The sequence below is a fragment of the Phocoena sinus genome, chromosome 7, assembly GCF_008692025.1.
Source record: "Phocoena sinus isolate mPhoSin1 chromosome 7, mPhoSin1.pri, whole genome shotgun sequence".
NCBI lineage: Eukaryota > Metazoa > Chordata > Mammalia > Artiodactyla > Phocoenidae > Phocoena > Phocoena sinus.
Window position 1 is genome coordinate 103,700,668 of NC_045769.1, and position 27,866 is coordinate 103,728,533.

Below are 27,866 nucleotides of genomic sequence, written 5' to 3' on the forward strand. Positions count from 1 at the left end.
TACAATTCGTACACTTCCCTACACAATTACAATTTAATGATATACTAGAATTCCTAGATTTCTAAATAACTTCCATAGTGGTTTTTATATACACAGAGAAAATTCATTTTTGAAAACCAAATTTAAAATTCACATCAATATAAAACTAATGTGAAATTATATTAATATGTATCTTAAAAGACTAAGAAAAATTGGTTACCATATTTATAGTTTCTGAATGGTGGTGGCAGGCTGGTCCTCAAAGGGATATCTGTAAGAGAAAGATTATTTTTATTATAAAATATTCAAATAGACATAGTATTAAATGAATTAGCATTTTATTATACAATAGCATCTTATACATTTGAAATATACAGTATGTATGTGGGAGACATTATTATATAGTTGATGTTCATTTAGCACATGAATCTGAGAACCCCTGGGGGGGTTAAGTTAGTAGTGGAAATCAATGATCTAGAACGATCTTAATACTCTTACCAAATTTCAGACAACCTACCATGTAACAACTCTAACTCAGCAAAGAAAACAGAACAAAAACAAAGTAAAAAAAATTTTTAAACAGTGTCCCAAATACTAGAATTAGTTTTAAATAATAATTAAACCACAACCCCTACAGAGGGCAATTAAGTAACATATATCAAAATTACATATGCATATACCTTTTGACCTAGCAATTCCACCTGGAGAATTTACCACAGAGGTATATACTTTGCACACTCTTGTGCGTGTGTGTATGAAACGACCATACATACAAAGGTACTAACGGTAGCACTGTTCGCAATGCCTGGAAAAATCCAAATATCCTTCAGTGGGGGTACTTGCTAAATAAACTATAATATGCCCAAACAATTAAACATATTTGTCAACTGTAAAAAACAAAAAAGGATGAGGAAGAAGCTCTCTACTAATATGATAAGATCTTCAAGATATGTCAAGAGTAAAGGAGGCATAAGGCAGAGACTTATTTTTAGTAAGCCACCTTTTAAGTAAAAGGGGGTAAAAATAAGAATATATGTTTGCATTTGCTTATATTTTCATGGGAGGGAACATGATGCACTGGTCAGATAGAGAGCAGAAGTGGCAAGGAGAGGGGTCTCCCTGGTGGTGCAGTGGTTGAGAATCTGCCTGCCAATGCAGGGGACACGGGTTTGAGCCGTGATCTGGGAAGATCCCACATGCCGCGGAGCAACTAGGCCCGTAAGCCACAATTACTGAGCCTGCGCGTCTGGAGCCTGTGCTCCGCAACAAGAGAAGCCGCGATAGTGAGAGGCCCGCGCACCACGATGAAGAGTGGCCCCCACTTGCTGCAACTAGAGAAAGCCCTCGCACAGAAACGAACACCCAACACAGCCATAAATAAAGAAAGAAAGAAAGAAAAAGGAAGTAGGATAGCTGAATATTAAAAAAATAAAATAAAAGAAGTGGCAAGGAGACTTCTCACTCTATTCCTTTTTACAATTTGATCTTAAAACCACAGGAATGTGTTAACAAAGAAAACTCTAAAAAATCCCACACATCTGAACTAGGAAAACTGTTTAAGTACATTTACCTTTTAAAGGTCAAATACATACCAAAATTAAAATATAATTTATTCATTTATGTTATATGCATTTAAACTACCTACTACCAAATATTCCAGATACAGGGTAAATAAGAAGTTACCAAGACAAGTCCCCACTCTTGAGAGCACATGCTTCCTGTGAATCCTGTAAAAAACTACTGAGTTGGCCAAAAGGTTCTTTCGGTTTTTTCTGTAAGATGACTCTAGTAGCACTTAGTTGTCTTTAACTTCATTCAAAACAATTTTGTTAGATTGTATTGTGACAGCTGTCATATCAGAGTGCATTCTTAAAAAAACTTATCAAAATTGGTGAATTTTTGTGTAACCATTTTAATATTGAAGATTGAAGAAAAAAACATTTTCAGCATATTATGCTTTACTATTTCAAGAAAGGTAAAAATGCAACTGAAACGCAAAAAAAAAGATTTGTGCAGTGTATGGAGAAGGTGCTGTGATCGAACTTGTCAGAAGTGGTTTGAGGAGTTTCGTGCTGGAGATTTCTCGCTGGATGATGCTCCATGGTCGGGTAAACCAGCTGAGGTTGACAGCGATCAAATCGAGACATAAACTGAGAACAATCAATGTTATACCACACAGGAGATAGCCAACATATTCAAAATATCCAAATCAAGCGATGAAAATCATTTGCACCAGCTTGGTTATGGTCATAGCTTTGATGTTTGGGTTCCACATAAGTTAAGCGAAAAAAACCTTCTTGACCGTATTTCCACATGTGATTCTCTACTCAAACGTAAAGAAAATGTTCCGTTTTTAAAACAAATTGTGACGGGCGATGAAAAGTGGATACTGTACAATAATGTGGAATGGAAGAGATCTTGGGGCAAGTGAGATGAACCACCACCAACCACACCAAAGGCTGGTCTTCATCCAAAGAAGGTGATGTTGCGTATATGGTAAGATTAGAAGGGAGTCCTCTATTATGAGCTTCTCCCAGGAAACCAAATGATTAATTCCAACAAGTACTGCTCCCAACTAGACCAACTGAAAGCGTCCAGAACTAGTCAACAGAAAATGCATAATCTTCCATCAGGGTAACACAAAACTGCATGTTTTTTCTTTGATGACCAGGCAAAAACTGTTATAGCTTGGCTGGGAAGTTCTGATTCATCTGCCGTATTCACCAGACATTGCACCTTCGGATTTCCATTTATTTCAGTCTTTACAAAATTCACTTAATGGAAAAAATGTCAATTCCCTGGAAGACTGTAAAAGGCACCAGGAACAGTTCTTGGCTCAAAAAGATAAAAAGTTTTGGGAAGATGGAATCATGAAGTTGCCTGAAAGATGGCAGAAGGTAGTGGAACAAAATGGTGAATACGTTGTTCAATAAAGTTCTTGGTGTAACTGAAAAATGTGTCTTTTATTTTTACTTAAAAACCAAAGGCACTCTTTGGCCAACCCAGTATGTTCACAGCCAGGGCTATGGTCTCACCAGCCGACATCAGAATCACCCAGCCCGCTGCACCAGTAGATCAGACTCACAGCAGGCCAGTCCCAGGCATGTTTAAACACAAGACAAAAACCTGTTGAGATGATTCTTTGACAAACAAAATCACAGGAGGCCAACCGGATGACAGGAGTAAATGAGGCCGGGCAAACAGGAGGGGACTGTGAGGTAGGAGCAAGCATCCCGTTAAAGGGGGCTGCAGCCCATACATTCTAATCTGTTGCGCTAAAGTCTGGGGGATCAGGTGAATTTTTCTGACTTGAAAATACTGTAGGCCAAAGGAAACCTGTCTGAAGTCCAAATTTGCCTGCCTGACCCCCATCTGAAACGTCTGTCTTAGGCTTAGCAGAGCACAGATCTTCATTTTATCTTTTGTTTCTCACTTACTTATGAATTCTGGGCCAAAGAAGTATTGACTAAACATCGGAAAGGAGAACTAAATTTAATTTATTGCCATTTATATTCCCTGAACTAGACAGCGAAAACCCCTGAAGAAAGGACTGAGGTACAGAACAGATAGCTCAACGAAACTATTTGCACTTAGAGATGTCTACAGTCAAGACACCAAATCACTGCCTTAAGTTCGGTCTAGATTTCTGAGAGGAGAGACGATGACAGAGGCGAACAGGAGCCCCTTTTCTCTTTCTCTCTTTAGATCTCAGCTCAACTGTCACCTCCACAAAGAGGCCTCCCCTGACAGCCCTACTAAAACAGGGGTCTTCTCTCATATTCTTCCCTTCATAAATTTTTTTACAATTATAGTTTTGTCTGTTTACTTAGTTTGGTCTCTCTTTCCTATTAATTCATAAATTCCTAGCGATTAAGACACAGTGGCCTGTCTTCCCAAAACCTATGACAGTGCCTGGCACATTACAGGTTAATGAATACTGGTTCCAGTGAGAGCAAGTACTACAGCTTATTTTCTTCATCATGTTGCCAGTACCTAAAAGAGTGCCTGGCACATGGCAGGTGCTCAAAAATATACATGAGTGAATATGTATCGTTTAATCCCTTTAATCAGCAGGTAAGAACCCTGAGGTCTCAGGAAGGCAGGTGGTCAGCACAAAGCATCAAGAACCAGGACTGGAATCCAGCCCTCCCAACTCCCATCTGCTGCACTAAGAAGGGTAGGATAAAGCTGGTATCTTCCGTGGTGGCAAAAGAAAAGGTTAGACGTTAAACACGTTATGGTGAGAAAAAGGCTTTACATACAAAAATGCTTGAAGAGGAGGAGAAAAAGAACAACCACTTCCTTATGAAAAAGGGTGTTTCCCATTTTGCACCACTACGAATAAGGCTATGAGTATTCATACGTGGACAGACATTTTCATTTCACCTACAAGTGGAACTGGCTGGATTGTATGGTAGGCGCATGTTTAACTTGTTAAGAATTTGCCAAATCATCTTCCAAAGTGGTACCTTTTTAACATTCCCACTAGCAACATATAAGGAGTTCCAGTTCTTCCACATCCTAGCTGAAAACTAGTTTTTAATTTCTAGAATTTTTTGATTTTAGTCATGTTAGCGGGTGTGTTATGCTTTCACTATGGTTTTAATTTGCATTTCACTGAAGACCAGTGATGATGAGTATCACTGAATGTGCTTATTTGTCATCCATACATTTTCTTTGATGAAGTGTGTGTTCAAATATTTTGCCCATTTTTAATTGGGTTGTATGTCTTATTACTGAGTGGTAACAGCTTGGTTTCTTTTCTAGTTATTATCATTCTAGATACAAATCCCTTGTTTATATGTTTTACAAAGTCTTTCCAAGTCTGTGGTTTGCCTCTTCATTTTCTTAAGTGTATTTTAAAAAGCAAAACTTTTTAATTTTGATGAAGCCTAAGTTTTTTTCTTTTTTGTTTATTGTGCTGTATTAAGAAATTTTACCAAAATCAGTCCCTAAGATCTTCTCTTATGTTTTCTTTCAGAAGTCTTATGGTTTCAGCTTTCAAATTCAGGTCTTGAACGAAAATTGTTTTTGTGTATGGTAGGAGGTAAGAGTTGAGTTCATTTATTTGCATATGGATATCCAGTTATTCCAACACCTTTTTAGAAAGATGACCTCTTCCCCCTAAAACGCCTTGCTCAAAAACCAATTAAACATATACGTGTAGGACTATTTCTGGACTATTTTTCATTGATATATATGTCACCTATATATCAATACACAAGCACTATCTTGCCTGATATAGCATTATAGTAATAAGTCATGAAACCAGATAGTGTTAAGTCTTCCAACTTTTTGTGACTTATTTATATATTTATTTATGTATTTATTTATTATAGGTCTTTTTTATTTTCCTTATAATTTCTGAACAAGTTAGAATAACTTGTTTATAAACTTTAGGATAAGTTTGACATTACCTGAAGGAAAAAAGAAAGTCTGCTGAGATTTTCATTGGCATTGGAATCCACACATTATTTTGAGGAATCATGGTGTCTTAACCATATCGAGTTTTCTGATCCATGAACACTGTCTATGTCTCCATTTACTTAGGTCTTTTTAAATTTCTCTCAGTGATGTTTTGGAGTTTCCAGTGTAAAGTTCTTACAGCTCTATCGAATATACACTAAGTATTTCATATTTTTTGATGCTATTACTCTTTTTCAGTTTCCAACTATATATTGCTCATAACACAATTAATTTTTGTATATTGATTTATATCCTTCAACCTTGCTAAGCTCAACTTACTAGCTCTAGTACTGTTTTTATAGACTCCATAGGATTTTCTACATAGATAATCATGTCACTAGTGAATAATGACATTTTCTTTCTTTCTAATTTGGATGCCATTTATTTCTCTTTCTTGTCTTACTGAACTGGCTAGAACTTCCAATGCAGTGTTGAATAGAAGTGATTTCTAAAAAACACCATGCCTGGTTCCTTATATTAGGAGAAAAGCCCTCAGTTTTTCACCATTAAGTATAATGTAGGGTGCCAGTTTTTCATAAATATCCTTAATCAGGTAGAGAAAGTTCCCTTCTATTCCTACTTTACTGAAAGTTTCTAACAGAAGTGGATGCAGCATTTTGTCTTCATCTATTGAAATAATCACATGGTTTTCCTTTCTTAATCTATAATATGATGAGTTACACTGAATGATTTTTGAATGGTAAACCATCCTTGCATTCCTAAGATAAACCCCACATGGGCATAATGTATTATTCCTTTTTAAATATTGTTGGACTTGACTTGCTAAAATTTTATTAAGAATTTTTACATCTTTATGCATGAAAGTTATTGGTTGTCAGCTTTTTTTTTTTTCCTTCTAATTGCTTTCTCTGATTTTGGTATCAGGATAAGGATGACCTCAGAGAATGAGATAATAATTCCTTTTCTTTTATTTTCTGGAAGAGTTTCTGTAGAATTGAGATTATTTCTTCCTTAAATGTATGGTAGAATTTACCAGTGAAGCCATCTGGGACTGGAGTTTGCTTTGTGAAAATGTATTTTAGTTACTGTTCATTTTAAAATACAGAATTATTCAGGTTGTTTGTTCCTGTTTAGTGAGATTTCGTAGTTTGGGTTGAGTCTTTCAAGGAATTTTTCCATGTACCTAGGATAACATATTTATGGCACAAAGTTGTTCAAAATATTCCTGTATTATTCTTTCAAACTCTGTAGAGAATTGTAGTGATATAACAACTCTCACTCCTAATACTGATAACCTGTGTCTTCACTTTCTCTTATTTATTTCCTGATTAGGCTGGCTAGCACTTTATCAATTTTATTAATATCAAAGATGAGCTTTGGCTGTTACTGATTTTCCCTATAGTTTTTTTATTTTCTGCTATGATTTTTTTTATTTCTTTTATTCTGCTTACTTTGGGTTTAGTTTGCTTTTATTTTTCTAGTTTCTTAACATAAGGGCTGAAATCACTGATTTGAGACCTCTTCTCTTTTTTACATTAGGCATTTTTAGTACCATAAATTTTCCCCAGTACTGTTTCACCAGATTCCCACAAATTTTGAAAAATTGTATATATATTTTTATTCAGTTCAAAATAGTTTCCCTTTTCTCTGCTTTTATATACGTTATTTAGAACTGTGTTATTCAGTTTCCAAATACCTGGGGATTTTACAGAGATATATCTGTTACTGATTTCTAACCTAATTCCACTGTGGTCAGAAAACAACAGTACAGAGGAAGACACTGGAACTCACCAAAAAAGATACCCCACATCCAAAGACAAAGGATAAACCACAGTGAGACAGTAGGAGGGGCGCAATCACAATAAAATCAAATCCCATAAATGCTGGGTGGGTGACTCACAAACAGGAGAACACTTATACCACAGAAGTCCACCCACTGGAGTGAAGGTTCTGAGCCCAACGTCAGGCTTCCCAACCTGGGGGTCCGGCAACAGGAGGAGGAATTCCTAGAGAATCAGACTTTGAAGCCTAGTGGGAATTGATTGCAGGACTTCAACAGGACTGGGGGAAACAGAGACTCCACTCTTGGAGGGCACACACAAAGTAGTGTGTGCATCAGGACCCAGGGGAAAGAGCAGTGGCCCCATAGGAGACTGAACTAGACCTACCTGCTAGTGTTGGACGGTCCCCTGCAGAGGCAGGGGGTGGCTTTTCCACACCGTGAGGACAAGGACAGTGGCAGCAGAAGTTCTGGGAAGTCCTCCTTGGTGTGAGCCCTAGCAGAGTCGGCCATCAGCCCCACAAAAGAGCCCGAGTAGGCTCCAGTGTTGAGTTGCCTCAGGCCAAACAACCAACAGGGAGGGGACCCAGCCCCACCCATCAGCAGACAAGCGGATTAAAGTTTTACTGAGCTCTGCCCACCAGAGCAACAGCCAGCTCTACCCACCACCAGTCCCTCCCATCAGGAAACTTGCACAAGCCTCTTAGATAGCCTCATCCACCAGAGGGCAGACAGCAGAAGCAAGAAAAACTACAATCCTGCAGCCTGTGGAACAAAAATCACATTCACAGAAAGAGAGACAAGATGAAAACGTAGAGTGCTATGTACCAGATGAAGGAACAAGATAAAACCCCAGAAAAACAATTAAATGAACTGGAGATAGGCAACCTTCCAGAAAAAGAATTCAGAATGATGATAGTGAAGATGATCCAGGACTTCAGAAAAAGAATGGAAGCAAAGATCGAGAAGATGCAGGAAATGTTTAACAAACATCTACAAGAATTAAAGAACAAACAGAGATGAACAATACAATAACTGAAATGAAAAATACACTAGAAGGAATCAATAGCAGAATAACTGAGGCACACAAGAATGGATAAGTAACCTGGAAGACAGAATGGTGGAACTCACGGCTGTGGTACAGAATAAAGAAAGAAGAATGAAAAGAAATGAGGACAGCCTAAGAGACCTCAGGGACAACATTAAAGGAAACAACATTCGCATTATAGGGGTCCCAGAAGGAAAAGAGAGAGAGAAAGGACCAGAGAAAATATTTCAAGAGATTAAAGTCGAAAACTTCCCTAACATGGGAAAGGAAATAGCCACCCAAGTCCAGGAAGCACAGAGAGTCCCAGACAGGATAAACCCAAGAAGAAACATGCTGAGACACATAGTAATCAAACTGGCAAAAATTAAAGACAAAGAAAAGTTATTGAAAGCAGCAAGGGAAAAAGACAAATAACATACAAGGGAACTCCCATAAGGTTAACAGCTGATTTCTCAGCAGAAACTCTACAAGCCAGAAGGGAGTGGCATGATATACTTAAAGTGATGAAAGGGAAGAACCTACAACCAAGATTACTCTACCTGGCAAGGATCTCATTCAGATTTGATGGAGAAATCAAAAGCTTTACAGACAAGCAAAAGCTAAGAGAATTCAGCACCACCAAACCAACTCTACACAAATACTAAAGGAATTTCTCTAAGTGGGAAACACAACAGAAGAAAAAGACCTACAAAAACAACCCAAAACAATTAAGAAAATGGTCATAGGAACATACATATCGATAATTATCTTAAACGTGAATGGATTAAATGCTCCAACCAACAGACACAGGCTTGCTGAATGGATACAAAAACAAGACCCATATATATGCTGTCTACAAGAGACCCACTTCAGACCTAGGGACACATACGGACTGAATGTGAGGGGATGGAAAGAGATATACCATGCAAATGGAAATCAAAAGAAAGCTGGAGTAGCAATACTCATATCAGATAAAAGAGACTTTAAAATAAAGAAAGTTAAAAGAGACAAGGAAGGACACTACATAATGATCAAGGAATCAATCCAAGAAGAAGATATAACTATTATAAATAAATATGCACCCAACATAGGAGCACCTCAATACATAAGGCAACTGCTAACAGCTATAAAAGAGGAAATCGACAGTAACACCATAATAGTGGGTGACTTTTACACCTCACTTACACCAATGGATAGATCATCCAAAATGAAAATAAATAAGGAAACACAAGCATTAAATGACACAACAGACCAGACAGATTTAATGGATATTTATAGGACATTTCATCCAAAAACAGCAGATTACACTTTTTTCTCAAGTGCACACAAAACATGCTCCAGGATAGATCCCATCTTGGGTCACAAATCAAGCCTCAGTAAATTTAAGAAAACTGAAATCATACCAAGCATCTTTTCTGACCACAATGCTATGAGATTAGAAATCAATTACAGGGGAAAAAAAAAAACGTAAAAAACACAAACACATGGAGGCTAAACAATATGTTACTAAATAACCAAGGGATCACTGAAGAAATCAAAGAGGAAATCAAAAAATACCTAGAGGCAAATGACAATGAAAACACAACGATCCAAAACCTATGGGATGCAGCAAAAGCAGTCTTAAGAGAGAATTTTATAGCTATACAAGCCTACCTCAAGAAACAAGAAAAGTCTCAAATAAAAAATCTAACCTTACACCTAAAGGAACTAGAGAAAGAAGAAAAAACAAAACCCAAAGTTAGCAGAAGGAAAGAAATCATAAAGATCAGAGCAGAAATAGATGCAATAGAAACAAAGAAAACAACAGCAAAGATCAATAAAACTAAAGGCTGGTTCTTTGAGAAGATAAACAAAATTAACAAACCATTAGCCAGACTCATGAAGAAAAAGAAAGGACTCAAATCAATAAAATTAGAAGTGAAAATGGAGAAGTTACAAGAGACACCACAGAAATACAAAGCATCTTAAGAGACTACTACAAGCAACTCTATCCCAATAAAATGAACAACCTGGAAGAAATGCACAAATTCTTAGAAAGGTATAACCTTCCAAGACTCAACCAGGACGAAACAGAAAATATGAACAGGCCAATCACAAATAATGAAATTGAAACTGTGATTAAAAATCTTCCAACAAACTAAAGTCCAGGACCAGATGGCTTCACAGGTGAATTCTATCAAACATTTAGAGAAGAGCTAACACCCATCCTTCTCAAACTCTTCCAAAAAATTGCAGAGGAAGGAACACTCCCAAACTCATTCTGAGGCCACCATCACCCTGATACCAAAACCAGACAACGATACTACAAATAAGAAAATTACAGACAAATATCACTGACGAATATAGATGCAAAAATCCTCAACAAAATACTAGCAAACAGAATCCAACAGCACATTAAAAGGATCATACACCATGATCAAGTGAGATTTATCCCAGGGATGCAAGGATTCTTCAGTATACGCAAATCAATCAATGTGATACACCATATTAACAAATTGAGGAAAGAAAAACCATATGATCATCTCAACAGATGCAGAAAAAGCTTCTGACAAAATTCAACACCCATTTATGATAAAAGCTCTCCAGAAAGTGGGCATAAAGGGAACCTACCTCAACATAATAAAGGCCATATATGACAAACCTACAGCAAACATCATTCTCAATGGTGAAAAACTGAAAGCATTTCCTCTAAGATCAGGAACAAGACAAGGATGTCCACTCTCACCACTATTATTCAACATAGTTTTGGAAGTCCTAGCCACGGCAATCAGAGAATAAAAAGAAATAAAAGGAATACACATTGGAAAAGAAGAAGTAAAACTGTCACTGTTTGCAGATGACATGATACCATACACAGAGAATCCTAAAGGTGCCACCAGAAAACTACTAGAGCTAATCAATGAATTTGGTAAAGTTGCAGGATACAAAATAAATGCACAGAAATCTCTTCCATTCCTATACACTAATGATGAAAAATCTGAAAGAGAAATTAAGGAAACACTCGCATTGACCACTGCCACAAAAAGAATAAAATACCTAGGAATAAACCTACCTAGGGAGACAAAAGACCTGTACACAGAAAACTATAAGACACTGATGAAAGAAATTAAAGATGATACCAGCAGATAGAGAGATATACCATGTTCTTGGATTGGAAGAATCAATATTGTGAAAATGACTATACTACCCAAAGCAATTTACAGGTTCAATGTAATCCCTATCAAATTACCAATGGCATTTTTTTACAGAACTAGAACAAAAAAATCTTAAAATTTGTATGGAGACACAAAAGGCCTCTAATAGCCAAAGGTATCTTGAGAAAAAAAAATGGAGCTGGAGGAATCAGGCTCCCTGACTTCAGGGTATACCACACAGTAATCAAGACAGTATGGTACTGGCACAAAAACAGAAATATAGATCAATGGAGCAAGATAGAAAGCCCAGAGATAAGCCCACGCACCTATGGTCAATTGATCTATGACAAAGGAGGCAAGCATATACAATGGAGAAAAGATAGTCTCTTCAATAAGTGGTGCTGGGAAAACTGGAAAGCTACATGTAAAAGAATGAAATTAGAACACTCCCTAACACCATACACAAAAATAAACTCAAAATGCATTAGAGACCTACATGTAAGACCGGACACTATAAAACTCTTAGAGGAAGAACACTCTTGACATAACGCAGAGCAAGATCTTTTTTGATCCACCTCCTAGAGTAATAGAAATAAAAATAAACAAATGGGACCTAATGAAATTTCAAAGCTTTTGCACAGCAAAGGAAACCATAAACAAGGCGAAAAGACAACCCTCAGAATGGGAGAAAATATTTGCAAACGAATCAACGGACAAAGGATTAATCTCCAAGATATATAAACAGTTTATGCAGCTCAATATTAAAAAAACCAAACACTCCAATCCAAAAATGGGCAGAAGACCTAAATAGACAGTTCTCCAAAGAAGACATACAGATAGCCAAGAAGCACATGAAAAGCTGCTCGACATCACTAATTATTAGAGAAATGCAAATCAAAACTACAATGAGGTATCACCTCACACCAGTTAGAATGGGCATCATCAGAAAATCTACAAACAACAAATGCTGGAGAGGGTGTGGAGAAAAGGGAACCCTCTTGCACTGTTGGTGGGAATGTAAATTGATACAGCCACTATGGAGAACAGTATGGAGGTTCCTTCAAAACTAAAAATAGAATTACCATATGATCCAGCAATCCCACTACTGGGCATATACCCACAGAAAACCGTAATTCAAAAAGACACATGCACCCCAATGTTCATTGCAGCACTATTTAAAATAGCCAGGTCATGGAAGCAACCTAAATGCCCATCAACAGACAAATGGATAAATAAGATGTGGTACATATATACAATGGAATATTACTCGGCCGTAAAAAGGAACAAAATTGAGTCATTTGTTGAGACGTGGATGGATCTAGAGACTGTCATACAGAGTGAAGTAAGTCAGAAAGAGAAAAACAAATATCATATATTAACGCATATATGTGGAACCTAGTAAATGGTACAGATGAACCAGTTTGCAGGGCAGAAATTGAGACAGACATGTAAGAGAACAAACATATGGACACCAAGGGGGGAATGCGGCGGGATGGGGTGGTAAAAAAAAAAAAAAAGAATTCTTTTTTTACACTTCAAAAAGTTAAACATAGTCCAGAATAGGAAAATCTACAGAGACAGAGAGTAAATTAGTGGTTGCCAGAGGCTAGGGAAAGGGGAGAATGGGGAATGACTGCTAGTGGGTACAGGGTTTCTTTTTGGCACGATGAAAATGTTCTGGAATTAGACAGTGGTAATGATCGCACAACTTTGTGAATGTACTATAAACCACTAAATTGTACACTTTAAACATGTGAATTTTATCATATGTGAATTACATCTCAATAAACCCATTATTTTAAAAAAAAGTTACATCAGAAGCATGCATATTAAAACAAAAACCCAGAAGAAAGAAAACACTGCATGACTCAAATCCTTTCAAATTTATCAAGATCTGTTTTTATGGGTCAGAATATGATCTCTTGGTAAATGCTCTCTGAGCACTTGAAAGGAATGTATATTCTGCTATTGTTGGATAGAGTGTTTTTAAAATATCAATTTGGTCAATTTAGGTTGATAGTATTCAAGTTTTCTATATCCTTACTAATTTTCTACTTGTTCCATCAATTACTGAGAGAGGGGTGCTGAAATCTCTCACAATAATTGCAGCTTCACCTAATTTTCCTTGTAGTTCTACCAGTTTTGACTTCATGTATTTTGAGGCTCTGTTGTTAGGTGCATAAACATTTAGGCTAATTATGTTCTCTTGACTAATTAATGCCTTATCATAATAAATTGAGAGCCTTTATCCCTGTAATATTCTTTATTCTGAAATTAACAGTCACTCCAGCTTTCTTTAGATTAGTATTAGCATAGTATAACTTTACCTTTAACTGATCTTTATCTTTATATACAAGAAAATACATTTTTTGCAAGCAACTTGCAATTGAGACTTCCTGTTATATGTCTGCATTTTAGTTGGTGTGTTTTTTGTTTTTTTTTTGTTGTTGTTGTTTTTTTGTTGTTTCTGTTTTTGAGTTGGTGTGTTTAAACCACTTACAATTAATGTGATTATTGATATAGCTGGGCTTAAACCTACCATTTTGCTATTTGTTTTTTACTTGTCCATCTATTCTTTAATTCCTCTTCCACTTTCCTTTATTTTTTCAATATAAAGCATTTTAAGGTATTTGACTATAGACACATAAAACTATTTAAATGATGAGAAATTTAACCACGTAAACAGTGTTCAAAACTTCTGCACCTTCTGAAAGACAAGGCATCCATGGTCTCTTGGGTAGGGGTAAGCAGGAGGACCAGACACCAGATCTTAGATGCTCTGTCCTAGAACTGACATCTATTACTTTCTCCTCCAGCATATTGGTCAGGAGCTCTATCTAAATGAGCACATGGACAGCTGGTGAGCAATCATTACAAAATGTGATGTTGTAGGTACCAAGTAGAAACACAAAAGAAGTTGTTAGTTTAGCAGGCGAAACTGAGTCTGGAGCACAGGAGAGAGACCAAGGAGAAATCAGTTAGGAGGCGAGAGAAAGACAGTGTGACTGGGAGAGGAAGAGAATGCCCTTTGCCTAAGTCCAAAACCCAACTACCTCCCGAAATTTCATTTGGGAGACATGGCTTAACAGTAGCAATCAGGATAAAAAAACAAAACCTAAGGATTTAAGCGATCATAGACACAATATGAAGCAACCAAGAATAATCTTAAATTAAGATGCATGAACTGAATTACCTTTTTAAGAAAAGGCAGATAATAGGCACTTGGGTTGTGCTTCCATGTCTAGGCTTTTGTAAACAATGCTGCGATGAGCACTGAGGTGCATGTATCTTTCTGAATTAGCGTTTTCATCTACTTTGGATATATGCCCCGGAGTGGAACTGCTGGATCATATGGTTGTTCTAGTTTTAGTTTTTTGAGGAATTTCCAAACCGTTTCCATGACAGATTAGAACAGAACAGAACTATCATCTCCCTTTTCTTTTTTCTTTTTTTGAAGTATAGTTGATTTGCAATATTAGTTTCAGGTGTACAACATAGTGATTCAATATTTTTACAGATTATACTCTATTTAAAGTTATTATAAAATAATGCCTATATTTCTCTGTGCTGTACAATATATGCTTGTTGCTTCTTTTACCTTCTTTTAAATTGACTATTTGACAGTTTTTTATGATTCTACTATATCCCCCTTTTGTTGGCTTATTAGCTGTAATTCTTTTTTTTTTTTTTTTTTTTTTTATTTTCTATTTTTTTTTTTTTTTTAACATCTTTATTGGGGTATAATTGCTTTACAATGGTGTGTTAGTTTCTGATTTATAACAAAGTGAATCAGCTATACATATACATGTGCTCCCATGTGTCTTCCCTCTTGCGTCTCCCTCCCTCCCACTCTCCCCCTCCCACCCCTCCAGGCTGTCCCAAAGCCCCGAGCTTATATCCCTGTGCCTTGCGGCTGCTTCCCCCTAACTATCTACCTTACTACGTTTGTTAGTGTGTATATGTCCATGACTCTCTCTCGCCCTGTCAAAACTCACCCTTCCCTCTCCCCATATCCTCAAGTCCATTCTCCAGTAGGTCTGCGCCTCTATTCCTGTCTTATCCCTAGGTTCTTCATGACATTTTTTCCCCTTAAATTCCATATATATGTGTTAGCATACGGTATTTGTCTTTGTCTTTCTGACTTACTTCGCTCTGTATGACAGACTCTAGGTCTATCCATCTCATTACAAATATCTCAATTTCATTTCTTTTTAAGGCTGAGTAATATTCCATTGTGTATATGTGCCACATCTTCTTTATCCATTCGTCCGATGATGGGCGCTTAGGTTCTTTCCATCTCCGGGCTATTGTAAATAGAGCTGCAATGAACATTTTGGTACATGACTCTTTTTGAATTTTGGTTTTCTCAGGGTATATGCCCAGTAGTGGGATTGCTGGGTCATATGGTAATTCTATTTGTAGTTTTTTAAGGAACCTCCATACTGTTCTCCATAGTGGCTGAACCAATTCACATTCCCACCAGCAGTGCAAGAGTGTCCCCTTTTCTCCACACCCTCTCCAGCATTTATTGTTTCTAGATTTTTTGATGATGGCCATTCTGACTGGTGTGAGATGATATCTCATTGTAGTTTTGATTTGCATTTCTCTAATGATTAATGATGTTGAGCATTCTTTCATGTGTTTGTTGGCATTCTGTATATCTTCTTTGGAGAAATGTCTGTTTAGGTCTTCTGCCCATTTTTGGATGGGGTTGTTTGTTTTTTTGTTATTGAGCTGCATGAGCTGCTTGTAAATTTTGGAGATTAATCCTTTGTCAGTTGCTTCATTTGCAAATGTTTTCTCCCATTCTGAGGGTTGTCTTTTGGTCTTGATTATGGTTTCCTTTGCTGTGCAAAAGCTTTGAAGTTTCATTAGGTCCCATTTGTTTATTTTTGTTTTTATTTCCATTTCTCTAGGAGGTGGGTCAGAAAGGATCTTGCTGTGATTTATGTCACAGAGTGCTCTGCCTATGTTTTCCTCCAAGAGTTTGATAGTTTCTGGCCTTACATTTAGGTCTTTAATCCATTTTGAGCTTATTTTTGTGTATGGTGTTAGGGAGTGATCTAATCTCATACTTTTACATGTACCTGTCCAGTTTTCCCAGCACCATTTATTGAAGAGGCTGTCCTTTCTCCACTGTACATTCCTGCCTCCTTTATCAAAGATAAGGTGTCCATATGTGCGTGGGTTTATCTCTGGGCTTTCTATCCTGTTCCACTGATCTATCTTTCTGTTTTTGTGCCAGTACCATACTGTCTTGATTACTGTTGCTTTGTAGTATAGTCTGAAGTCAGGGAGCCTGATTCCTCCAGCTCCTTTTTTCGTTCTCAAGATTGCTTTGGCTATTCGGGGTCTTTTGTGTTTCCATACAAATTGCGAAATTTTTTGTTCTAGTTCTGTGAAAAATGCCAGTGGTAGTTTGATAGGGATTGCATTGAATCTGTAGATTGCTTTGGGTAGTAGAGTCATTTTCACAATGTTGATTCTTCCCATCCAAGAACATGGTATATCTCTCCATCTATTTGTATCATCTTTAATTTCTTTCATCAGTGTCTTATAATTTTCTGCATACAGGTCTTTCGTATCCTTAGGTAGGTTTATTCCTAGATATTTTATTCTTTTTGTTGCAATGGTAAATGGGAGTGTTTTCTTGATTTCACTTTCAGATTTTTCATCATTAGTATATAGGAATGCCAGAGATTTCTGTGCATTAATTTTGTATCCTGCTACTTTACCAAATTCATTGATTAGCTCTAGTAGTTTTCTGGTAGCATCTTTAGGATTCTCTATGTATAGTATCATGTCATCTGCAAACAGTGACAGCTTTACTTCTTCTTTTCCGATGTGGATTCCTTTTATTTCCTTTTCTTCTCTGATTGCTGTGGCTAAAACTTCCAAAACTATGTTGAATAAGAGTGGTGAGAGTGGGCAACCTTGTCTTGTTCCTGATCTTAGTGGAAATGCTTTCAGTTTTTCACCATTGAGGATGATGTTTGCTGTGGGCTTGTCATATATGGCCTTTATTATGTTGAGGAAAGTTCCCTCTATGCCTACTTTCTGGAGGGTTTTTATCATAAATGGGTGTTGAATTTTGTCAAAAGCTTTCTCTGCATCTATTGAGATGATCATATGGTTTTTCTCCTTCAATTTGTTAATATGGTTTATCACATTGATAGATTTGCGTATATTGAAGAATCCTTGCATTCCTGGAATAAACCCCACTTGATCATGGTGTATGATCCTTTTAATGTGCTGTTGGATTCTGTTTGCTAGTATTTTGCAGAGGATTTTTGCATCTATGTTCATCAGTGATATTGGCCTGTAGTTTTCTTTCTTTGTGACATCCTTGTCTGGTTTTGGTATCAAGGTGATGGTGGCCTCGTAGAAGGAATTTGGGAGTGTTCCTCCCTCTGCTATATTTTGGAAGAGTTCGAGAAGGATAGGTGTTAGCTCTTCTCTAAACGTTTGATAGAATTCACCTGTGAAGCCATCTGGTCCTGGGCTTTTGTTTGTTGGAAGATTTTTAATCACAGTTTCAATTTCAGTGCTTGTGATTGGTCTGTTCATATTTTCTATTTCTTCCTGATTCAGTCTTGGCAGGTTGTGCATTTCTAAGAATTTGTCCATTTCTTCCAGATTGTCCATTTTATTGGCATAGAGTTGCTTGTAGTAATCTCTCATGATTTTTTTTATTTCTGCAGTGTCAGTTGTTATTTCTCATTTCTAATTCTATTGATTTGAGTCTTCTCCCTTTTTTTCTTGATGAGTCTGGCTAGTGGTTTATCTATTTTGTTTATCTTCTCAAAGAACCAGCTTTTAGTTTTATTGATCTTTGCTATCGTTTCCTTCATTTCTTTTTCATTTATTTCTGATCTGATTTTTATGATTTCTTTCCTTCTGCTAGCTTTGGGGCTTTTTTGTTCTTCTTTCTCTAATTGCTTGAGGTGCAAGGTTAGGTTGTTTATTCGAGATGTTTCCTGCTTCTTAAGGTGGGCTTGTATTGCTATAAACTTCCCCCTTAGAACTGCTTTTGCTGCATCCCATAGGTTTTGGGTCGTTGTGTCTCCATTGTCATTTGTTTCTAGGTATTTTTTTATTTCCTCTTTGATTTCTTCAGTGATCACTTCATTATTAAGTAGTGTATTGTTTAGCCTCCATGTGTTTGTATATTTTACAGATCTTTTCCTGTAATTGATATCTAGTCTCATGGCGTTGTGGTCAGAAAAGATACTTGATACAATTTCAATTTTCTTAAATTTACCAAGGCTTGATTTGTGACCCAAGATATGATCTATCCTGGAGAATGTTCCATGAGCACTTGAGAAAAATGTGTATTCTGTTGTTTTTGGATGGAGTGTCCTATAAATATCAATTAAGTCCATCTTGTTTAATGTATCATTTAAAGCTTGTGTTTCCTTATTTATTTTCATTTTGGATGATCTGTCCATGGGTGAAAGTGGGGTGTTAAAGTCCCCTACTATGAATGTGTTACTGTCAATTTCCCCTTTTATGGCTGTTAGTATTTGCCTTACGTATTGAGGTGCTCCTATGTTGGGTGCATAAATATTTACAATTGTTATATCTTCTTCTTGGATCGATCCCTTGATCATTATGTAGTGTCCTTCTTTATCCCTTTTAATAGTCCTTATTTTAAAGTCTATTTTGTCTGATATGAGAATTGCTACTCCAGCTTTCTTTTGGTTTCCATTTGCATGGAATATCTTTTTCCATCCCCTTACTTTCAGTCTGTATGTGTCTCTAGGTCTGAGGTGGGTCTCTTGTAGACAGCATATATAAGGGTCTTGTTTTTGTATCCATTCAGCCAATCTGTGTCTTTTGGTGGGAGCATTTAGTCCATTTACATTTAAGGTAATTATCGATATGTATGTTCCTATTCCCATTTTCTATATTGTTTCGGGTTCGTTATTATAGGTCATTTCCTTCTTTTGCATTTCTTATCTAGAGAAGTTCCTTTAGCATTTGTTGTAAAGCTGGTTTGGTGGTGCTGAACTCTCTCAGCTTTTGCTTGTCTGTAAAGGTTTTAATTTCTCCATCAAATCTGAATGAGATCCTTGCTGGGTAGAGGAGTCTTGGTTGCAGGTTTTTCTCCTTCATCACTTTCAGTATGTCCTGCCACTCCCTTCTGGCTTGTAGGGTTTCTGCTGAGAGATCAGCTGTTAACCTTATGGGGATTCCCTTGTGTGTTATTTGTTGTTTTTCCCTTGCTGCTTTTAATATGCTTTCTTTGTATTTAATTTTTGATAGTTTGATTAATATGTGTCTTGGCGTATTTCTCCTTGTATTTATCCTGTATGGGACTCTCTGTGCTTCCTGGACTTGATTAACTATTTCCTTTCCCATATTAGGGAAGTTTTCAACTATAATCTCTTCAAATATTTTCTCAGTCCCTTTCTTTTTTTCTTCTTCTTCTGGAACCCCTATAATTCGAATGTTGGTGCGTTTAATGTTGTCCCAGAGCTCTCTGAGACTGTCCTCAGTTCTTTTCATTCTTTTTTCTTTATTCTGCTCTGCAGTAGTTATTTCCACTACTTTATCTTCCAGGTCACTTATCCGTTCTTCTGCCTCAGTTATTCTGCTATTGATCCTATCTAGAGTACTTTTAATTTCATTTATTGCGTTGTTCATCGTTGCTTGTTTCATCTTTAGTTCTTGTAGGTCCTTGTTAACTGTTTCTTGCATTTTGTCCATTCTACTTCCAAGATTTCGGATCATCCTTACTATCATTATTCTGAATTCTTTTTCAGGTAGATTGCCTATTTCCTCTTCATTTGTTAGGTCTGGTGGGTTTTTATCTTGCTCCTTCATCTGCTGTGTGTTTTTCTGTCTTCTCATTTTGCTTATCTTACTGTGTTTGGGGTCTCCTTTTTCAGGCTGCACGTTCGTAGTTCCCGTTGTTTTTGATGTCTGTCTCCAGTGGCTAAGGTTGTTTCAGCGGGTTGTGTAGGCTTCCTGGTGGAGGGGACTAGTGCCTGTGTTGTGCTGGATGAGGCTGGATCTTGTCTCTCTAGTGGGCAGGTTCACGTCTGGTGGTGTGTTTTGGGGTGTCTGTGGCCTTGTTATGATTTTAGGCAGCCTCTCTGCTAATGGGTGGGGTTGTGTTCCTGTTTTGCTAGTTGTTTGGCATAGGTTGTCCAGCACTGTGGCTTGCTGGTCGTTGAGTGAAGCTGGGTGCTGGTGTTAAGATGGAGGTCTCTGGGAGATTTCCACCGTTTAATATTATGTGGAGCTGGGAGGTCTCTTGTTGATCAGTGTCCTGAAGTTGGCTCTCCTACCTCAGAGGCAGAGCCCTGCCTCCTGGGCTGGAGCACCAAGAGCCTTTCATCCACACGTCTCAGAATAAAAGGGAGGAAAAGTAGAGAGAATTATTAGAAGTATGAGGAAAGAAAGAAGGAAAGGAGGAAAGGAAGGAAGGAAGAAAGAAGCAAAGAAGGAAAGAAAGGAGGGACTTCGGACTTGCTCAGCTTGAATTTCCTTCAGGACATCTCATCTGGATGTGGAGAGCAGGTGACTGGATATACGACCTTTTTGTTTTCTTTTTCTCTGTGCTGAGTCCGGTTTCACTCGCTCACAGGGAACTGCAAGCAGTGGCCTTGCACCAGGCCCTTCAAACCAGAGTTCCTGGCGTGAAGTGGCTGCACTGACGCCTCAGCTCCGTCGGTCTGCAATTCTTAAATTCGAAAATTAACATCGTAGGGGTGGAATCCAAGCAGGAATAAATTTGCGCGCTGCGGAGTTCTACAAAGCTAAAAAAGAAAAGAACTAGACTACCGAGGCAGTCGCCACTTCCGGACCCTACCTGTCCTGTAATTCTTTAATTCGTGTGTGTGTGTGTGTGTGTGTGTGTGTGTGTGTGTGTATTTGCTTTAAGGTTTTTAGTAAATATCTTTAACTTATCAGTCTACCTCCAAGAGATACTGTAACACTTCATATATAGTAAAAGAATCTTATATCTGCATGTTTCCATTTCTCCCTTGTTGGCCTTTGTGCTATTGCTGCCATATATTTTCCATAAACCCCACAGCACATTATTGTTTTTCTTTAAATAATCAAATATCTTTTTTAAAATATTTTTAAAATAAGGAAAAAAAGCATTTTCTGTTTACCTTCATTTATGAATTTTTAGTACTACTTCTTTGTGTGCATCCAGATTTCCATCTGGTATTATTTTCCTTCAGTTGGAAGAAGATCCTTTAGCATTTCTTATAGTTCAATCTCCTGGTGCTAGACTCTTTCTGCTTTTGTATGTCTGACAAGCCTTCATTTCTGAAAAACAGGAACAGAATCCTAGGTTGACTTTTTTTCCTTCAATACTTTAAAGATGATGCTCCACTGTCTCCTGGCATGCATCGATTCTGATGAGAAGGCTGTTGTTGTTTTCATCTTTATTCCTTTTATGTAATGTGTCCTTTCTACTCTGGCTGTTTTTAATGTTTTACCTTTATTACCAGATGTAAGCAATTTGATTATGCTATGCCATGGTATAGCTTTCTTCATGTTTCTTTTCCTTGGGATCTGTTGAACTACTTGGATATGTAGACTTATAGCTTTCACCTCACTTGTAAAATTTCAATCATTATTTCTTCAAATAGGTCTTCCCTCCCCTGTCCCAGCTCCTCTCCTCATGGCCTCCAATTACATGTATATTTGGCTACTGGAAGTTACCCCATACCCCGCTACTGCTCTATTTATTTTTCTCTCAGTCTTTTATCTCTTTGTGCTTTATTTTAGATAGTTTTTGTTGCTATGTTTTCAAGTTTCCTTATCTTTTCTTCTGCCCATCTGATCTACATGTTAACCCTAATCAGTGCATATACATCTCAGACATGGTATTTTTCATCTGCAGTTCAATCTGGACAATCTGGGCCTTTTCTTCTTTTTTTCTTTTTCATATCTTCCATCTGTCACATGCGCAATCTTTCCTTTACTTTCTTGAACATTTGCAATATAGTCATAATAACTGTTTTAATTGTCATTGTCTGCTAATTCTACCATCCACAGCATTTCTGGTTTGGTTTCAAATGATTGACTTCTCTCCTAATTATGATTTATATTTTCTTGTTTCTTTGCATGATTGGTAAGTTCTGATTTGATGCAGGACATTGTGGGTTTTATCTTGTTGAATACTGGATATATTTGTATTCCTATAAACATACTGAGCTTTGTTCTGGAACACAGTGAAATTACTTGGAAACATCCTTTTGAGTCTTACTTTTGAGCTTTGTTAGGTAAGAGAAGATCAGAATTTAGCCAAGGGTTAATTTTGCCCTACTATTGCAGCAATACCTTTCTAGATACTCCACCCAATACCCTATTAATTACAAGGTTTTCCATCCTGACTGGTGTAACTACAAACTGTTCCCAGCCCTGCATGAGCTCTGAGTATTTTGCCTTCTGCTTCCGTCAGGCGATTCTCTACCTGGCTTCCTTACACACACATGCTGATCGTATTCAACTGAAGATTCAGGCTCTGCAAATCTTTAGAGCTCTCACTTTGTACAGCTCGTTCCATTCTAGTACTCTGCCCTGTGAACTCTGTCCAGACTCCACTCCAGGATGCCAGCTGTGACTCATAAACTCATAGAATTCTCCAGCCTCTACCTGAATTCCCCCACCCTTCTCTGTGGCCTACATCTCTCTCCCACAGTAAGATGGCACAATCATAGGGGCCACCTTGTTTGTTTCTGCTATCCCATCTTGTGCTATATGATGTCCAATATCTGAACATCACTGTTTGATGTATTTTGCACAGTTTTTCAGTTATTTCAATTAAAAGAAAAAGTTCAGTCCCTGTTACTCCACCTTGGCTGAAAGCAAAAGCCTGTAACATATCTATTATATTCTGAAAATTATTTCCTACTTTGTACTAAGCTTTTCTTTCACTTTATGTTTTCCCACCTTTGAACTTATTAACTTTGGAATCTAATGAACTTTTACAGAAGAGTTCAGGATTGCAAAATTCTGCAAAAACCCACTTAGTATTTCATTATTGGAAAGTTCAGTAGAAGGCAACCAGTAATTTTACTCATCCATTCAGGTCCCCATAAAAGGCATCCACAGAAAACTTAATTATGAGAAAAATAAGGCAACGTGATAAATATACTGCTGGCAATTAGGATGCCACAAAGGAGTCTGAGATGTTAAAACACATGTTTCAATATAAAAATCAACAAAGTCTGGAAAATTATTAAAGTACCAATGGACAACAAAATAATTCTTTACCTCATAGTAAAGGCTCTAAAAATAGAAGTGGTATAATTTGTAATTTTTTATTAGATGCTGGATCTACGTTTAAAGATTTTTAGGAAAGCACAAACACCTAAGGGAAAAAAAGAAACTGACTAATTCAATGACTAATCTGTACAGGCAAGAATACTAAAGACCTAACATTAATCAGAACACTGTGCCAACATTCTACCCTGATGAAGGGTTCTATCAGGTATTAGAGTAAGACTTCAAAGTTAAGCTATATCAAGATGCTTTTTACTTTAATCATGAAATAATCTAAACATTAAAAAGTATGGAGAATAGAACAAAAGTTCATTTAACCCATCAACCAAATTTAACAAATGTTAACATATTGTCATAACTACTTCAGATCTTTACTATTTTTTTATTAAATAAAACATTATGGATACAGTTGAAACCTTTTCTATGTCCTTCTGTAGTCCCATTAACCTCCCTTCCCAGAGGTAAGCACTAATTATCCTTAAGTTAGCATACCTTCTTGGTCGTTATATTTTCATTCTGTTGTCATAGCCACAAAAGATAGAGTATTATTTTGTGTTTCAAATTTATAGAGTTAAGTATTTAAACTAAAGAATCTACAGTACATTTTCTACTACAAACAAGAGACCATCACCTCAACACTGTATTGAAGGAATGGCCCCTTTGTGATAAGGTGATAATGTGCTACGAATTTGCTACTACAAAATTATCCTGTTCCTTTCTAAATAGGAGGGGCACCAAGGGAGTGCTTCGTTACAGAAGAATGCCAGATAATAAATGCAGAAGTAGTCACAGAGTTAGAAAAAAATCCCAATTTCTGCAACCACCAGTGATTCAGGTAAGGATCATCAATAGACACTAAAACTATTGGAAACAACACATGCATATCGTCTCAATGTTTATCGCTCCACACACTACTTATTAGTTAGAAAGATACCTTTACAACAGAGAAATCTGGTAGGCAGCACCTTAACCAAATGACCTAAATACGTATCACCAGAGCTTCCAGGTCGGTGAACGCACGGAGATACCAGGGAGAATGGCGCACTCCGAGAGGGCATGGAAGCTCTGCACCCTTTCCCCATGCTTTGTCCTATGCATATTTTCCACCTGGCCGTTCCTGAGTTTTATCCTTTTGTAATAAACTGGTGATCCAGTTTGTTAAATAAATAAATAAATAAATAAATACCGCCAATAGTGGGGCAAAGCAATACCAAGTGCTTCCTGATGAGATGCAACTAGGAGGAATCACCAACATCAGGGATCAGCAAACTATTTCTGTAAAGACCAGTAATAAATATTTTAGTTTTTTGTGAGCCATACAGCCTGTCACAACTGTGTAAGTGCCACTGAAACACAAAAGCAGTACATATAATATGTAGACAAATGGGTGTGGCTGTGTTTCAATAAACTTTGTTTATAAAAACAGGTGGCAGGTCAGATTGACCCCACAGGTCGTGGCTTGTAGATCTGCAAGCTACATGGTAATCCGGCCAAAAATGTTTAACCTGAATCTAACCATAAGAAAACAATCAGACAAATCCATGTTGTGGGGCATTCTATAAAACACAGACCTGGATTTTCCTTTTAAAAAATCAATGCGATGACAGATAAATGAAGGTGGGGGCTGCTCCAGATGAAGGGGATTAAGAAGATGTGACTCGCCATGAAAAGACTCCGAAGAGCCTTAAATGCATGTTCCTAAGGGAAAGAAGCCAGTCTGAAAAGGCTACATACTGTATGATTCCAAGTACATGATATCCTGGAAAAAGCGAAACTAGAGACAGTAAAAGGATCAGTGGATGCCAGGGGCTTGAAGAGAGGATGAATGGGTGAAGCCTGGGGGATTTTTAGGGCATGTAAACTATTCTGTATGATAATTCATTTGTCAAAACCCATAGAACTTAACAGCACAAAGAGTGAACCTTAATGTATGCAAAGCAAAAAACAAAAAAACATTTAGAAGGACAGGGGATCCCAGGAAAGAATGCAGAGGGTGACAAGAGAATACAGCTGTACTGCAAATAGATGAAATAATCTTACTGAAGAGGGTGAAAAAATGGCGCTGACCTAAATAACTTTGGCAATGAATAGATTTTTGTAAGATTAAGGCAAAAGGAACTGCACAAAAGCACTGAACTCTAGTTAATATCACGTTGTTTCCCACAGAGTACCAATTAACAACTCTGATACAGCTATACCGGTATACTGGAATTAAACAAGTAAGTAAAGGGATGGCAGATGTTAGGAGTCAGGTTCCTCACTGTTGGATTGGGGATGTACAGATAAGCAAGGGGAGAAGGCCGGAATGATCCACGTGATAATGGATTAGAGTTGGAAACATCAGTAAGAATTCACGTTTAACATACAGATTCAGATGGTAAACATGAAAATATTTACACCTATGCATAAGTATACAGGTTCATATACTTCTTTGCTCTGCCGGTTAAGAGAGCCTAGAAGAAATGAAACCCCAGTAGTAAAGAGCATACCTAGCACTCAGATCTTGGCTTCTAATACCATTCTCCAATAAAACAACCAGGGCTCCTAGAGAAATGGCTGATTCTAGGACTGGCTCAGGATATACAAAATTATCCTGGAACATCTTAAAGTACCAGAACTACACACAGATGGCATATGTCAAAGGGGCACAGAAGCCAGCTGAAAGAGTTTCCAACGACCAAATCTAGACTAATTTGAGTAACAAAATAAATAAAATCTCCCATGCAAAAGAATTCCAATTAAATTAACTCCCCACTCCTCAACTGTGTACTGTGCATAGTGACTTCCTTCCAAAGGGTATGTTATGAACAGGGAGACAACAGAGCAACCTTACAGTGGGGAAACCTACATTACTTCAGCCAAGCAATCAAGGTCAACATCCACAGTCATAAATCATGTAGAAAGTAGGTGCCCTTGATATGATGTGATAAAAGTGACACTTTATCTTTGTGATTTTCCTCTCAAAAACCCATATCCCCAGTCTAATCATGAGAAAAGCATCAGGAACATTCCAACAGAGAGGCGTGTTATGATAGGCCTGATCAGTACTCCCCAAAACTGTCAAAGTCATCAAACTGGGAAAATCTGAGAAATTGTCACAGTTCACAGAGCCTAGGGAGACATGACAACTAAATGTAATGTGGTATCCTGGATGGGATCCTGGAGCAGAAAATGGACCTCAGTAAAAACTAAGGAAACCTGAATAAACTATGGACTGTAATTAATAATGCATCAATATTGGTTCATTAATTGCAACAAATGCAGCATATTAATGTAAGATGTTAATCATAGGGGAAACTGTGGAGGGGAGAATTAGATATAAACAAACATATAAAAATTAAAAAGATAAAGAAAATCTTTCTAACTATTCTAGTAGTCACCCAATAGAATAGACTGCTCTACAAAGTAACATATCACCAGGAGTAATAGGGTATGAAGAATGAGTTCTGAATTGGAAGGTTGGATAAAATCTCCACAGCTTTCCTCTGTTTAACAGATGAAATAATTTTACATTCAGAATCAAGATTTAAAGTATTACAAAGTACTAAAATGCTTCCAAATCAATGAATAATTAAAATGTCATATTATCTAGATAATTGGTTTATTTATTCTGAATCTAGAAAATTTGTCATCTATATAAGGTAATATACCTTATGGTATACGGTACCTCTGTGTTCAGAATATCTGATTAACATCAGATATGTTAATAATAGATTTACTTGTTTTGTTATATTTATATGCTTACATATAAATATAATCTTAAGTATTATTATTGATATATTTATACTTATTTGTGTTAGTTTATATTTACTATACTTATGTACTATATTTATACAGCTTTAGATTTTAATGGCATGGTGTAGTGGTACAATGATTCTCAATGCAGAATGGATCAAATTTGACCAAAGTTTCTTGGCTAAGGGAGAAATACAGACAATTATGGGAAGAGACAAGGTTAAGCTATGGATGGCAAAAAGTGACTATGATAAGAAGAAAACAGCTAGAAAGGCAAGAAGGCATCTAAAATAACCCCAAAAGGTCATTCAAGGTCATTCAATGAACATTTCTGTCTGTGTACAAGATTCGCTATGCCACAATGTCAAACATCCTTCCAGCTTTAAGTGTTCAAAACATTACAGCAAGGCCAACAGGCACATGAAAAGATGCTCAACATCACTAATTATTAGAGAAATGCAAATCAAACCTATAATGAGGTCAGACCAGTCAGACCAGACCTCAGACCAGTCAGAATGGTCATTATCAAAAAGTC

General features: G+C 37.1%; 1 protein-coding gene across 11 annotated transcripts in view; it reads right to left on the reverse strand.

The window, feature by feature from the left end:
• The window catches only part of C7H2orf76 (chromosome 7 C2orf76 homolog), a 91,780-nt gene that overhangs the window by 25,502 nt on the left and 38,412 nt on the right, over positions 1-27,866 (reverse strand). For all 11 annotated transcript variants that reach the window (XM_032636791.1, XM_032636796.1, XM_032636802.1 and 8 more), the window contains one exon: positions 200-250. In XM_032636791.1, coding sequence (XP_032492682.1) covers positions 200-250 — 51 coding nt within the window. The remainder of the gene's footprint in view (positions 1-199; positions 251-27,866) is intronic.